General features: G+C 44.6%; 2 protein-coding genes across 2 annotated transcripts; both read right to left on the minus strand.

The window, feature by feature from the left end:
- Positions 1-977: 977 nt before the first annotated feature.
- LOC114911877 (trace amine-associated receptor 1-like) lies at positions 978-2012 on the minus strand. The gene has a single exon (XM_029256194.1). The coding sequence runs from the start codon at positions 2010-2012 to the stop codon at positions 978-980; it is 1035 nt and encodes a 344-aa protein (XP_029112027.1).
- A 7481-nt stretch (positions 2013-9493) lies between these two features.
- LOC114911946 (trace amine-associated receptor 1-like) lies at positions 9494-10534 on the minus strand. Its single transcript, XM_029256561.1, has one exon. It carries the CDS (start codon positions 10532-10534, stop codon positions 9494-9496), a length of 1041 nt encoding a protein of 346 aa, XP_029112394.1.
- Between the last annotated feature and the right edge of the window lie 6128 nt (positions 10535-16662).

The following is a 16662-nucleotide window of genomic DNA, read 5'->3' on the forward strand; positions in this document are numbered from 1 at the left end:
GTTTCTCTTTTCACTGAACAAAACATATGAAAATTCCTATTTACAGTTTAAAGTGAATGTAAAAATCTATTTGAAACAGTTTAAAAAACAAAATCAGTCTTACTTTATTTTGTTTTTCCAGAAGTAGTTCTGAGAGACTGTCTAAACCAGCTGAAAGAGAAAGAATAAATAATTGGATTTATCCCAGAGTTCAAGGAGGCGAACCATGAAGTAACCTCGGGAACGAAAGGAGAGGAAAGACGGTTAATGGGTTAATAAAGTGACATCAAAAAGCGGGGTCCAACAGAAGAGGTAAGCGTTAACAATGATTCCTTGTGGCTTTGGGTTCTGTCTTGATCAAAAGGGTTCTCCTCTTCAACTTCACATTTGCACAGACTCTGCTTCGAACAGAAGTGGCTCGTCTCCTCGCAATACGAAGGATTTTAAGGTAGAGGATAATAATAAGGGTCGGGGTAGAGAAGGCAAGAACAGACTAAGTCAAAACAGATATCCTGCTTTGAAAGAGAAGACAATTGCCCTCACAACTCAATTGCACACCGTAGATAAGCTCAGTGCCAGAAGTGTTCAGATTCAGAAATACCATCATATACCCATGTAATAACAAGACAGACCAGCAGATCACAATCATGGTAACTTTGACACAGGTGGATGTACTATTTATGAGCTATATTTTTGCCTTACTTTGATGCTTTTTAGTGAAATTTTATGTCTAGTTCTCACTGTCCATCTTCAACTGTTTTCACTCTTTGTATGTACGTGGACATTTTTTGTGTACTGTAGACCGTTTCAAAGTCAGTCACTTTTCCAATGTCGTGCTGTTTGCCACTGGAAACAGGAATTGGTTCAGTATAGCATCTTGAGGATAAACTGCTCATTTAAAGTTAGTTAATTGTCATGCATTGATTTTTTTTTTTTTTTTTTTTTTTACAGACCTCAGGTACATCAATTCATTGATTGTATAAAACAAATTCCTTCTTCTAGTTTGTAAATAAATTTGTTCTTGAAGAATTGGGATGATATATTTCGCAAAAAATTATCGTTATGAAGGCTTTCCTGAACCAGCTGTAGAAGAATGCATAAATCAGGGGATTAAAAGCTGAATTTAAAAAGCCGACCCAAGCCAGTGTATCAAGCAGTAATGGTGGAATGGAATAGCCAATAACTGGATCAATGATGTTGCATAGAAAGAAGGGGCACCAGCATGACAGGAAAACACCCATAACAATTGCGAGGGTCTTGGTGGACTTCTGCTCCATCTTGCTCTGAGTTTTGCGCCTTTCAGAGTTGGCCTTGTGACACCCTGAGGCCTGAATAGATCGAGCCTGTCTCTTTGCTATGAGGAAGATTTTCCGGTAGATACCAATCATAATGAATCCCGGGATGTAAAATGAGACAGTGGAAGATGTAAAACTTGATGCAAAACTTTGGAACATAGTGCAGCCTCCAACACAATCAATGTTTTCGTAATAAAAGTCCTCAATGCCCCAGATATTCAGCTCTAGGAATATCATCCCAAACCCAGTAACAACAGACAGGCTCCAGCAGATCAGGATCATGACCAAAGTGACACAGTTTGTGATTTTTGTCTGATACTGTAGGGGCTGACAGACAGCATAATATCGATCAATAGATATGAAGGAAAGGTTTACAATGGATGCGGTGCATAATGTGACAGCTGAACTACTGTGGAATTTACAGAACAGATTTCCCAAATACCAGCAGGTTTCCAGCGAACGAACCATGCTAGGTGGCATGACGATCGCTCCAAGAAGGAAGTCAGCGATGGCCAGGGAGAGGATGAGGATGTTAGTTGGAGTGTGGAGCTGTTTGAAATGAACTATTGCAATGATGACGAGAAGGTTTCCAAAGACTGTGAGGAGAATGGCAGCTGAAAAAAAAATGTACAGAGGAACCCGTACTGCCAATGAATAAATATACTGTGGACAAGACTTATTGGAGGATTCATAACAGAAGTGTAAGTTCTGAGACGTCCCAGGATGGCTGTAGTTCATCAGAAGTGGCTGGTTTTTTTCTCCTAAAAAAGAAAAAGGAAGAGGTTACTTACAAATTAAATCAATTTGTAGCTTGTACCTCCATCTGTACTCCCGTAGAGCAAGGTACTTACCCTAAATGTCTTAAGCAAAAGAAATGTCCAGTTGTATATAAGGTTAAATAGTTGTTTGAAGCTTAATATTGTTAGTTGCATTGGAGATAAACCTCAGCTGATTTACTAAATGTAATATATGTACAAAGAAAGACTGAACGACATTAAGGTTTGATCATTTCGAAAAGCAGGGTGCATGGTGGTGCAGTGGGTTTGACCGGGTCCTGCTCTCCAGTGGGTCTGGGGTTTGAGTCCTGCTTGGAGTGCCTTGCAATGGACTGGTGTCCTGTCTTGAGTGTGTCCCCTCCCCCTCCAGCCTTGCGCCCTGTGTTGCCCGGTTAGGTGCCAGCTCCCTGCGACCCTGTATGGGACACGCAGTTTCAGATGATGTGTGTGTGTGTGATGTGTTATTTCTAAAAGCAAGAATCAATATACCATATAAGACAGGAGGTGTGGGAAACTGCTACACTTCCACCTTGCCATACTAATCAAGTTTGGTGAGGAGGGCAAGGAAGCACAAACTGTACCATATTCACACACACATTTTCAGAACCGCTTGTCCCATACAGGGTTGCGGGGAACAGGAGCCTACCCGACAACACAAGGCGTAGGGCCGGAGGGGGAGAGGACACACCCAGGACAGGACGCCAGTCCGTCACACGGTACCCCAAGCAGGACTCAAACCCCAGACCCACTGGACAGGAGAACTGTGATCCAACCCACTGCGCCACCACACCCACTGTACCATATTCCCTAATGTAAATTGTTGTACTCTCAACCTTGATGGGCGCAACACCAGCTACCTATCTACAGGGCTGCAGGTGGACAGCAGTGTGTGTTTCAGACGTCACAGTGTGCAATAACAAAGCAGTATGGATGACATTTCTAAATAAGTGAGTCACTTGACAAATCTCAAGCTTTGGAAACAGACAGTGACACTGATCTGGTTCAGTTCACCAGCTGAGAAGTTCTTCACAATAATCAATGAGACAAAGTCGTTTGTAAGGTTATGTTACACTAGTCAGATCACAGTCTAGATCATTTCAATGTGTTTATCAAAGCACTTCACTCAAGGCTTTTTCTGAAGGTGAAAATTTACAAAACCTTAATAATCATACTTTTACAAGTTTAAGTTGAGAAGAAATATTAAGAACTTTCAGTGTTCCAAAAGTAAAATTACACCTTTGAGAAAAACTGTCAAAATATCAAACATTTGTTGAAAGTACAAGTAAGATCTCTGTCAAATATCATGTAAATCACAAAACTTAAATATAAATATCTTGATCATAGCAATAAAATTTTGCTATATCCTAAGACATTGTTATTGCTGTGTGTTTCAGAAGCTGACAGCAATTCATAGCACTTTGAACTGAATTTCATTCATACCTCGTATTTTGTTAAAATGTTGAAATATTAATTTCACCTTTTGTTTCAGCTAAAGTTCCTTCAGGGTACATTTAGTTAATTTACAATATAGAGCTCATGGTGAATCAAATCATACAAATCACTGAAATGAGTTGAATATGGTTGAACGGGTTCTATTAGCTCTTACCTTGCTCTTGTCAGATGCTAATGTCCAGCAGTAATCAGGATAGCTCTGTTATAAGCTCACTATCCAGCTGCCTTGGTCTCCTATGTTTGGATCATTCCTTCTTATACTCCAACTGATTTCCCAGTGGTCAGCAAGCCCCAAGACCAGCCATTAGTCCACTAAGAAGCGATCAAGGTTTAATTACACTCAAGTGGCAGACATTTCCCTCTTGTCCTTCTTCCTCTTAACATCCTTAGTTGCTACAACAGTTGAAGCTGGGCGTATGCTTTGTCTGATGACTGCATTGTTCATGGTCCATAATAGAGGAAGTAATGGTGCGTTTCTTATGAGGTCATTCAAGAGAGCAGCGACATTACTGTTTTACAGTGTCTTCATATTTTAACGGTTTGAACTGAAAGGGAACTTCAGACATCAGAAAAATGAAAAAGCGACATTTTCGAAATGTATTGTGTTGGATCCTGCATCACATTTATGTGAAGTTTCAGACTGTAACACTGGAAAGTGCAACACTGATCTATGGTGTCATCATATTCGTGTTTTCACGTAAAATTCTTTAGTGGGGCCTGCTTTCCATTGACATCGATAGAAAAAACATGCTGTGTTAACATTTTAAGAAACGGGTTCAGGGTAAAAGGAACAGGTTCTTTATTAACTGCATGCATATCCTCAAGTCTTTACAGAGATGCTACAGACAGTTCAAGTTACTCACGAACTGGAGAGTCCCCCGAAATCAGTCCCAGCCCCCTGTCATGTCCAACGGTTAACAGGCCACCCCAAGAACTCCCCAGAATTCCCCTCGTGACAAACCACACGTAAACAATAAAACAACCAAGCATAACAGAACACTGAACTATGTACAGACATGAACTCTAATTACTATTTACACTGATCCATTTAAGCTCCACTCAGCGCCGTTACAATATTATTCCTTAACTAAAAACAATATAAATAATTACATCAAATAATTGACTGTCTTAATGGTAAAGGTAACTTTGGAGTTAGATACAAATCAATTTACAAACAGAGTTCTGGTTGCATTTATGTCATCAATTGAGGAGTCGATGTACGGCCTCTAACACAACGGAAATCATTTTAAGGAAAACATTTTCGTTACACAGGTCTCAGCTTTCATTTTGCCCATATTATCTTATGCTGCATTGTGTCATTTCCAAGAAAAATTTCTTGAATCAGGAAATCCCCAGGTTACAAATAGTTGACTTGCGTTCCATCTGTCGTTACAAACCACCCTCCATAAAGTCCATATGGACACACACACACACACATACACACAACAGCAACTACAACCGTTTGTCCTGAGCGGGGGTGGGGCAAACCGGAGCCTAACTCGGCAACACAAGGCGCAAGCTTTGGGGGGGAAGAGATGCACCCCAGGCAGGACGCCAGTCCGCCGCAAGGCACCCCAAGCACAGCTCGAACCCCAGACCCACCACACAACAGGCCCTGGCCAAACCCACTGCTCCACCATGTCCCCCTTGTAAAGCCTCTTATATTAAAAATTTGAGTTACATACAATAATTTGTAATAACAAGCGGGCGCTACTTTGCAACACGCATCAAAACATTGTGCGTCTGCAGCAGTTCGTCGACTCGTGGGCACATGGGCCAAAGGTAGGAGAAAGACTTTGTTAGTTTCAGTCAGACTCTCATGTCCACGACCTCGCCCCGAACATCCACATGCACTCGAAATCAGAGCAAGTGAGTATGAAGAAGCTGCACCTGCACACCCTGGTTGCAGAACCCCATTTGCGAAACCCGCTTCCTGCAAAGTTGTATGCTGCAGAGCTGTCACTGTGTGAGAAACAAGGGCAGCATCGTCGACAAAGAGTAGCTCTTGGATAAGATGCTCCACTGTCTTGGTGTGGGCCTTTAGCCACCTCAAGTTGAACAGGCTGCCATCGGTGCGGTATTGGATATAGACCATCCTCATCATCAAGGTTTACTGTGGTTCTCTGGAGCATCCTGTTGAAGATGATAATGAAGAGAGTCAGCGCGAGGACGCAGCCTTGCTTTACACTGTTGCCTATTGGGAAGGGCTCTGAGAGGTCATTGCTGTGTCTTACTTGGCCACGCTGGTCTTCATGTAGCTGGATAATCATGTTGAGGAATTTTGGAGGACATTGTAGTCATGCCATGATTTGCCACAGGCCTTTTCTGCTTAAAGTGTCGAGCGTTTTAGTGAGATTGACAGACGTCACATACAGTCCCTAGTTTTGCTCCCTACATTTCTCTTGGAGCTGTCTGAGAACAAATACCATGTCTGTGGTGCTCCTGTTGACACTAAAGCCACACTGGCTCTTTGGGAGGAGTTCTTCTGCAATGGTGGGTACCAGTCTGCTCAGGAGTACTCTTGTGAGGATTTTCCCTGCGACGGAGGGCAGAGTTATTCCCCAATAATTGGAGCAGTCTGACTTTTCCCCCTTCTTCTTGTATGGGGAATGATGACTGCATCACGGAGGTCCTGAGGTAGTTTGCCTTGTTTCCAGCAGCAGACAAAGAGCTCGTGGAGTTTGTTGTGTAGTGCTGGGCCCCCATGCTTCCAAATCTCAGGTGGGGTTCCATCGACTCTTGCTGCCTTGCCACTCTTCAGCTGCTTAATGGCCTTGACAGTCTCTTTTAGGGTAGGAGTCTCATCCAATTCTGTTTTCTCTGGCTGTTGTGGGATGCGATGGATAGCTGAGTCTTGGACCATGCGATTGGCATCGAAGAGAGTCTAGAAATGTTCCAACTACTGGTTCAGGATGGACATCTTGTCTGTGAAGAGCATCTGGCCATCTCCACTGCACAAGGGACTCTGGACCTGGTGTGACGGGCCATACATAGCCTTCAGGGCTTCATAAAACCCTCTGTAGTCATTGATGTCTGCGCAAAGCTGAGTTCTCACTACCAGGTCGGTCCACCACTTGTTCTGAATCTCGCGACACTTGCGCTGGAGGTTGCTGCATGCAAAGCGGAAGGCTGTTTTTTTATCAGGACAGGACGGCTGAGCAAGGCGTGCTTAGTGGGCGCGTCTCTTCTTCGCCAGCAATTCTTGGATCTCCTGACTGTTGTCATCAAACCAGTCTTTGTTCTTCTTTGTGGAAAACCCTAGGACTTCTTCAGAGGTCTGCAGAATGGTGGCTTGTAAGTGTTCCCAAAGCGCTTCTGAAGAGGGGTCTGCGGGGCAACCAGGACCCTCAACTCTCGATTGAAGATTTGCCTGAAAGTCAGCTTTCACTTCAGCTGACTGGAGGTTGCCAACTTGAAACTTCTTCCTTGGAGCCCCTCCCCTCTTTGGCTTGGGTTTAAAGTGGAGACAACGTTTGCAGCGCACATGACAATGTCTGACACTCTGTGCTGGACATTACTTGGGTGAGTAAGATGTCTTGAAGGTCTTTCTGGCTCACCAAGATGTAGCCTATGAGGTGCCAGTGCTTGGACCAATGGTGCATCCAGGTTGTCTTCAGACTGTCTTTCTGCTGGCAAATGATGTTGGTAATAGCGAGTTGCTGCTACACGCAGCACTTTAACAGAAGACACCTGTTGTCATTGCAGTTTCCAGCACCATGTTTGCCAAGTACTCCTTTCCAGGCTTCTAAGTCTTTGCCTACTCTGGCATTGAAGTCGCCAAGGGTGATGACCTCATCGTCTGCACGGGCGTTCTGTACTAGGTTCCGCATATCAGTGTAAATCTTATCCTTTACCGGAGGGTTTGTTTGGATAGTTGGGGTGTACACACTGAAGAGTGTGGCATTGTTTCGATATTTCAGTATAAAAGGCAGTCAAACCAGTTTTGGGGCTCTAGAACACATACAATGTTTACTGCTGCAAATAAAGATAATTATGTTTTTCAGTTATGGGAAATCACTTCACAATGCATTTTTCATAAACATATTACTTTCACAAGATGGAAAAAGACTGTATAACTTAAGAATTCCACAGAAATTAACCTGTGAAGAAATCAAGTGAGGGGGACACGGTGGCGCAGCGGGTTTGACTGGGTGCTGGTCTCTGGTGGGTCTAGGGTTTGAGTCATGCTTGGGGTGCTTTGCAATGGACTGGCATCCCGTCCTGGGTGTGTCCTCCAGCCCCGCACCCTGTGTTGTTGGGTTAGGTTCTGGTTTGCCATAACCCTGCTTGGGACAAGTGGTTTCAGACTCTGGGTGTAAATCAAGGGACTGCTGTATTATTAAGTTATTGATTGTAACAGCCTAAGGGGGGTGCGGTGGTGCAGTGGGTTGGACCGGGTCCTGCTCTCCGGTGGGTCTGGGGTTCGAGTCCCGCTTGGGGTGCCTTGTGACGGACTGGCGTCCCGTCCTGGGTGTGTCCCCTTCCCCCTCCGGCCTTACGCCCTGTGTTGCCAGGTAGGCTCCTGTTCCCCGCGACCCTGTATGGGACAAGCGGTTCAGAAAGTGTGTGTGTGTGTGTGTGTGACAGACTACCAGCCTTATTTCTATTTTTCAGGTGAAGATCCCGTGTGTGTATAAATCAAAACTCTGTTTCACTACGGCCACACAGTGGCTCAGCATGCAGTGCTGGTGTCTCACAATGCCTGGACTCTGCATTCAGCCATGGGTTTGAATCCCTCTCAGACAGTGTGGAACTTCCATCTTCAGCTAATTTTCCTCTCACAGGAAAAAGACATCTTTTAGGTGAGCTTGTGACTCTGAATTGCCACTAACGTGTGGCCCTGTGACAGGCTGCCCTGTCTGACACCCGATGCTTCTGGGGTAGGCTATGGTCCACCATGACCCTGCAATGACACATGGTTAACAACGAATGTATCAGCTCCAAAGTTCTGTTGAATGCACAATGTATGCGATGTAGCAGAGGACACAGGAAAAAAGTGGCAATGGACACAACTGTATTTCGACACTGTTTGGAGTAAATGAAGGTGGTAAAACAGACAGACATGACAAAGAATTTATTTATTGCAAACAAAAATGTGACAGCCAGACAAAACAGAAACTATTTCTGCAAGTGATCCTAAATTTTATAAACAAGATGTGAAGCTCTCTTAGAAAGACAGAGGTACTCCTCACCAGACCCGAGGAAAATCTGAATGTTATTAGTTGTCTGCAGAAGAAAACAGGGCAATTACCGTCTATGTCACTCTCATAGTCATGCCAGCTTTAGGACTGTCCTTATATCTGGGAAACTCAAAAGCTCTCACACACGACTAGTTCTCATTGGTTTGGTACCACTCACCTGTGGTCCATGGCTGAAACAAAACATCAAAAAACTTTCAATTGATTAAAAACGTGTACACTTAAGTAAATCAAATACCAGCTTATGAACCGTTTAACTGTTTCTCTTTTCACTCTTAATAATAAGCGCCGGGGTAAAGAAAGCAAGAACAGACTAAGCGAAAATGCATATCCCGGACAATTGCCCTTACAATTGATTTGCTTACTGTAAATATTCTCAGTGCCAGAAGTGTTCAAATTCAAAAATACCATCACAGACCCATGTAATACCAACACAGTGCGGCTGATCACAATCAAGGTAACTACGACACAGGTGTATGTACTATCTATGAACTGTATTTTTTGCATTAGTATAATGCTTTTAGTGCAATTTCATGTCTAGTTCTCACTGTCCATGTCCAACTGTTTTCACTCTTTATATGTACGTGTGCACATTTTTTGTGTACTGTACACTGTTTAATGCCCAGGCAGTTTCCTTGTTTTGTGCTGTTTGGTGCCTGAAATAGGATTTTGTTCAGTGTAGCATCTTGAGGATATACTGCTAAGTAAAAGTTACTTAATTTTCATGCATAGATTTTTTTACAGATCTCAGATACATACATTTATTGATTGTCTGTAAAAGAAAGGCTTTCTTCTAGTTTGCAACTAAATTGGTTCTTGAAGAATTGGGATTATATATTTTGCAAAATATTATCATTATGAAGGCTTTCCTGAACCAACTGTAGAAGAATGCATAAATCAGGGGATTAAATGCTGAATTTAAATAGCCGATCCAAACCAGTGTCTCAAGCGGTAATTGCGGAATGGAATAGTTGGTAACTGGATCAATGATGTTGCACAGAAAGAAGGGGGTCCAGCATGACAGAAAAACACCCATAACAATTGCGAGGGTCTTGGTGGACTTCCGTTCCATCTTCGTCTGAGATGTTTTGATTCTTTGTAAATTGCCATTTTGAAAAGCTGAGGTGTGAATAGATCGAGCCTGTCTCTTTGCTATGAAAAAGATTTTCCAGTAGATACCAATCATAATGAATCCCGGGATGTAAAATGAGATAGTAGAAGATATAAAACTTGATGCAAAACTTTGGAACAAAAAACAGCCTCCAACACAATCAATGTTTTCATAATAAAAGTCCTTAATGTCCAAGATATTCAGCTCTAGGAATACCATCCCAAACCCAATAACAACAGACAGGCTCCAGCAGATCAGGATCATGACCACTGTGACACAGTTTGTGATTTTTGTCTGATACTGTAGGGGCTGACAGACAGCATAATATCGATCAATAGATATGAAGGAAAGGTTTACAATGGATGCTGTGCATAATGTGACAGCTGAACTATTGTGGAATTTACAGAACAGATTTCCCAAATACCAGCAGGTTTCCAGTGAATGAACCATCCTAGGTGGCATGATGATTGCTCCAAGAAGGAAGTCAGCGATGGCCAGGGAGAGGACGAGGTAGTTAGTTGGAGTGTGGAGCTGTTTGAAATGAGCTATTGCAATGATGACGAGAAGATTTCCAAAGACTGTGAGAAGAATAGCAGCTGCAAAAAAAATGTAGAGAGGAACCCGTACTGCCAATGAATAAATATACTGTGGACAAGACTTATTGGAGGATTCATAACAGAAGTGCAAGTGTTGAGATGTCCCGGGATGGCTGTAGTTCATCATCAATGGGCTCTTTTAGATGAAACAGTTTCACCTATAAAAACACAGCACAACAATGTTTACAAATTTGTTCATATGCAAGAACATGCTCCACCTGGGTGCGGTGGTGCAGTGGGCTTGGCTGGGTCCTGCTCTCTGGGGGAGTCTGGGGTTCAAGTCTTGCTTGGTGTGTCTTGCGACGGACTGGCATCCCGTCCAGGGAGTGTCCCCTCCCCCTCCAGCCTTGCCCCCGTGTTGCCGGGTAAGGTTCTGGTTCAGCGCGACCCTGATTGGGGCAAGTGGCTTCGGACAGTGTGTGTGTGTGTGTGTGTGTGTGTGTGTGTGTGTGTGTGTGTGTGTGTGTGTGTGTGTGTGTGCGCTGCACCTGTAATAAGCAAGCTACTGGCAGGGGCAGCTGGTAGTGTACCAACAGCTGCCTTTGGATCTAAATACAGCTACTTGTGTGATGAATGTTGGTGCATATGGTGAAGGAAACAAATGAACTGTTCTTAAGAGTCACACATCTGCAGCTATGTCTTTTTCTCGTAAGGTAATGCACAAATTCTATTTTCTATCAGATGTACATCGCTTTGGAGAAAAGTGTCTGCTAAATGAATAAATGTATCTGTGAACATAAATGTCAACCTGAAATAAACAAGCTGCTGACAGGGACAGCTGGTACTGTAGTGATAAGAGCAGCTGCCTTTGGACCCAAAGGTTCAGGTTCTAATCTCAGCCTCCCGCTATGCTACCTTTGAGCAAGGAACTTACCCCAAATTTGTCCAGTAAAAAAATGTTCAGCTGCATCAATCGTTAAATAGTTGTTAGAAACTTAACATTGTTAGTTGCATTGGAGAAAAGCACCACTTGAATGAATGAAGGTACTGTATGTACTAAGAAAGACTAAATTAGAATTTGGTTATTGTGAAAAAGTAAGAATTAAAAGACCATGGCAGACAGGAAGTGTGGGAAATTGGTGCACTTCCACCTTGCCATACTAATCAAGTGTGGTGGGGAGCCTGTGAGAGCACACACTAGCCTGGCCATGAAACTGGCCTAATATGTCCTAATGTAAACTTTTGTACTCAGCTTCCAAGGGAGTTACACCAGCTATGTATCTACAGGACTGTTGATGGAATCAGGTGAACAGCAGTGCATTTTCGAAACCACACAGTGTGTAATAATGTACCAGTATAGATGAAATTTTTGAACAAGTGAGTCACTTGAAAAATTTCAAGCTCTGAAAGCAAGTGACTGATCTGGCTCACTTCACCAGCTGAGACGCAGTACTCACTGAAACAAAGTCTTTGGTAAGGTTATGTTACAGTTGTATAACACCACTAATCAGATCACAGTCTAGATCATTTCAATGTCTTTATCAAAGCAGTTCACGCAAGGCTTTTCCTAAAGATGTATATTTACAAAATCTTAATAATCATACTTTTACAAGTTTAAGTTGAGAAGAAATATTAAGAACTTTCAATGTTTAAAAAGTAAAATTACACATTTGACAGAAACTGTCACATCTAAGTGTGTGAATTAGTTTTAATAATAATGACTATACTCATCTAACTATTTTCAGACATTTCTAAAAGGATTCTCCTACAGATCAGTTAAATCAACTTTTACATGATTTTACACCGAGCAAGTACAACAAAATTTATTCAAAGTGCGAGTTTCAGATGTTTGTTTGATGTCCTGTAAATCATAACACATAGATTAAACATCTTCATCATACCAGGGATGATTTGTTACGTCCTAAAACACTGTCATTGCTGTGTGATTCAGAAACCGAGAATGACTGAATGCACTTTGAACTGAATTTCGCTGATACCTCATCTTTTGTTAAAAATATTGAGCTAATTTTCCTTTCCGTTACAGCTAAAATCCCTTCAGGGTACATTTACTTAATTTACAGTTTAGAGCTCATGTGACTCAAATCATACAAATCACTGAACTGCGCTGAATGTGGTTGATCAAGCTCCATTAGCGCCTACCTTGGTGCGATGTCTTGTCAGATGCTATTGCCCAGCAGTAGTCAGGACAGTTCTGCTATATACTCAGTTTCCAGCTGCCTTGGTCTCCTATGTTTGCATCGTTCCTTCTTATACTCCAAGTGATTTCCCAGTGGTCAGCAAGCCCCAAGACCTGCCATTAGTCCACTAAGAAGTGATCGAGGTTTAATTACACTCAAGTGGCAGACATTTCCCTCTTGTCCTTCTTCCTCTTAACACCCTTAGTTGCCACAACAGCTGAAGCTGGGTGTATGCTTTCTTTGATGACTGCATTGTTCATGGTCCGTCATAGAGGAAGCAGTGGTGCGCTCCTTATGAAGTTATCCAAGAGAGCAGCACGAAGGACCTTGAAGGGGCCTATGTACCTGGGGCTGAGTTTCTTGGATGGCAGAAACCATGAACCTGCTTTAATTCAGCGTTGATCAAGAACAATGGATGGGGATATTTCACTGTGATACTATTCAAACACTGGCAGTCAATGCAAGGACATAGAGCCCCATCCTTCTTATCGATAGAAAAGAATTTCGTGGAGACCAGAGAGGTCGAAGGCCTGATAATCTCGGCTGTTAGAGCTTCAGAAATATACTGGTGCATGGTTTTTTGTTCTGGCAATGACAAGGGATCTACTCGCCCCCAGGGGGATGTAGACCTGGGAAGGAGATCTGTGACACAGTCCCAGGGTCTATGGGGCGGCAGGGAGGCCGCTTTTTGCCTCATGGAGGTCATGTAATTCTACAGGGATCAATATTGGTTCAGCGACTTTGGGGCTGTTTACTGAGGTGGCACTACAGGGAAAGGATAAACACGACTCGATGCACTGGGATTCCCAGGACACAAGCTCTCCCTGGCTCCATGTGAACACAGGGTCATGTCTGGCCAGCCAGGGGAAGCCCAGAATAACCGGGGAATCTGGAATTCTGGATTGAAAAGAACATTAGCACCTCCTGGTGGGATATTATGTTCCTCCGTGATGGCAATGTCCTTGAAACAACCCACCGAGTCCACCAAAGCACACTTGCTGGCTTGCTCCCCACCCCAGGACAGAACTACAGGTACCATCAGTTGTGTCTCAAGACGGCGGGGTTCACTAACCTTTTGTGTGGAATGAGCTCCCTCTGGTCCAGGCTGGACAGAACAGGTTGCACGGAAGTGCCCGAGGTCCTCACAGTAGAGGCACAATCCTTCCCAAAGGCGCTGCCGCCTCTGCTCCGGCGTCAGGCAGCCATGCTCGATCTGCATGGGCTCCTCTGTGACAATGACGGGTGTTGGAGTGAGGCGGGTTTGCAGGGTTTGTTCTCGAGCCTGGTTGTCGATAGTAATAGCTGTCTCAACAAACTTGACGAAGGTCCACTTCTCACCTCTGTAAGCCAGCTTGGTTTGGATGCACGGACTCAGCCCATGCCAGAAGCTGGCCAGGAGAGATACATTGTTCCACCCCCTCTGCTTAGCCAGCGTCCAGAACTCAAGGGCGTAATCGGCCACCGAAAGATTTCCCTGCTGGATCCACGTCAGCCTGTCACTGGCAGCACAGGTCGAAAGCAAGTGGTCGAAAACCACTTTGAGTCATTGTTCAAATTCCTCATATGTGGTGCTTGTGTGGGTCTTCCATCCGTGGCCCATTTCAGATCAAGCCCCATCAGCAGTACAATGAGGTAGGTGATCTTGCTCTCCTCCGTATTATGTACATCAGGCAGGCTGGCGAAAACAAGGTCGCACTACATTATGAAACCTTGACATGTATGGGTGAGTGCCGTCATACTATTCTGGTGTTGTTAGGTGGGGATTCTGGACGGGAACCCACGGGGCGGTGATGGGGGATGCCGAAGCCTCTCCATGTGCAACATCGTCATCAGATGCGTGAAACACCCTTGGAGCATCTGGATGAGACCCTGGAATGATTCCGCAAGCTGGTTCAGGGTCTGGTTATGTGTTTCCAGTAGCAAAACCTTGGTCGGCGACAGCGCATTGCAGTCGATCCCACACTGTTGGCTCTGATGGTGAGGCAAAACTTTCTGTCACGGTTGAACACATAGAGTGGAGTAGTCAGACCCAATTGCAGGTGTCTATTGCAATGCTGAAATCCAAGGGACAGGCAAAGTCGAAGTCAAGACAGGCAGAGGTCACCGAGGCGCAGCGGTAGTAACAAGGGCAAACCAGAGACAAAGTCGGTTAAACAGTACCGAAAGACAGGGAGCCACAGAGATATCGATCCGAGGGGTACAAGAGAGGAACAAAGAGACAGGAAATGGAGGACAGGGAGTTCAGGAGCATGGTGAGTATTTGCTGGGATTGTGGTGGCTCGAGTGAGGTTCTGTGATCCGGTCCATCCGAGCAGCCCTTTTATGCTTCATCTCCCTGATGCATTGCAGGTGTGCTTGTCCAATCCAATGTTGTAGGTGTGACAACAACTTTTTAAAGAATAAACTGCATAAATTTAACAATGACTGGCTCTTGTCACGTCCACGCCCACAGCACAAGCACCTGACTCCGCACTAACTTACACGTAATCACTCACCGTATAAAGATCCTCTTCAGCTCCCGTACCCCTGGGGAATCTCGTCAGGGACAACCGTCCTTTCCCATGACACTTCTTGCACAGGCATCGCTTCGTTTCACGGCCTCCGGTTTTTGACTCTTGTTTCATTTCCCGGGGGGTGCGGTGGCGCAGTGGGTTGGACCACAGTCCTGCTCTCCAGTGGGTCTGGGGTTCAAGTCCCGCTTGGGGTGCCTTGCGACGGACTGGTGTCCCATCCTGGGTGTGTCCCCTCCCCCTCCGGCCTTACGCCCTGTGTTACCCGGTAGGCTCCGGTTCCCCGTGACCCTGTATGGGACAAGCAGTTCTGAAAATGTGTGTGTGTGTGTGTTTCATTTCCCGACCATGTTCACGGATCTTCGTTCCTGTCCTGTTCGCCGTTCGACCAACCCTTCGCTACGTCTCCCGACCTCGTCCATGGATCTTCGCTCTGACCCTGATCGCCGATCGACCGACCCTTCACCTGTCCCCGATACCGGAAACTTGCCTCATCCCTCGTCTCCGGACAAACAACGCTGCACTTGGGTTCAGCCATCCCGGCTCCCTGTGTTCTGCGTGACAGCTCTAGCTTTCGGGGAGTTGAATTTAACATCCTCGAGGAGGTTCAAATATTTGTTTTAATGGTAAAGGACACTTTAGCATTACAAACAAATCGAGATACAAACAGACTCCTGCATTTATGCCATACACACACATGCATTATTAAGTTATTATTGATTGTAACAGACTACCAGTCTTATTTGTGTTTCTAAGGTGAGGACCCATGTGTGTATACATCAAATCTCTGTTTTACCAGAGTGGTACAACATGCGGTGCTGGTGTCTCACAGTGCCTGGACTCTGCATTCAGCCATGGGTTTAAATCCCTCTCAGACAGTGCGGAGATTCCATGTTCTCTCCATCTTCAGCTACTGTAAGTTTCCTCCCACAGCAAGAAGACATCTTTTAAGTGAGTTTGTGACTCTGAATTGCCAGTTTAATATGTGGCCCTGTGACTGGCTACCCTGTCTGACACCCGATGCTTCTGGGATAGGCTGTGGACCACCATGACACTGCAGTGACAGGTGGTTAACAACGAATGTATCAGCTCCGAAGTTCTGTTGAACACATAATGTATGTGATGTAGCAGAGGACACAGCCAACCAAAACAGAAAAGAGCATCACTGCAGGAAAGATGGGCTATGTTTAATAAACTATTTCTTCGAGTGAGCCTAAATTTTATAAACAAGATGCCAAGCTCCCTCAGAAAGACAGAGGTACTCCTTACTAGACCAAAGAAAAAACTGAATGTTATCCGTTTGTCTGCAGAAGAAAACAGAACAATTACCGTCCATGTCACTCCCACAGTCATGACAGCTTTCGGACTGTCCTTAAATCTGGGCAACTTCAAAGCTATCACGCATGACTGGTTCTCCTTTTGGTACTACTCACTTCTGGTCCATGACTGAAATACACCCACCCACCTACCCACCCACCCACACCCACACACACACACACACACACACACACACACATTGTCTGAAACTGATTGTCCCAAGCGGGGTTGCGGCGAACTGGAGGCTAACCCGGCAACACAGGGCGCAAGGCTGGAGGGAGAGGGGATAC

This window comes from Scleropages formosus, chromosome 1, assembly GCF_900964775.1.
Source record: "Scleropages formosus chromosome 1, fSclFor1.1, whole genome shotgun sequence".
Taxonomy (NCBI): Eukaryota; Metazoa; Chordata; class Actinopteri; order Osteoglossiformes; family Osteoglossidae; genus Scleropages; species Scleropages formosus.

Bases quoted from the DNA above. Each gene is read 5' to 3' on its own strand.
- LOC114911877 (XM_029256194.1), bottom strand. From the start codon at position 2,012: ATGAACTACAGCCATCCTGGGACGTCTCAGAACTTACACTTCTGTTAT.
- LOC114911946 (XM_029256561.1), bottom strand. From the start codon at position 10,534: ATGATGAACTACAGCCATCCCGGGACATCTCAACACTTGCACTTCTGT.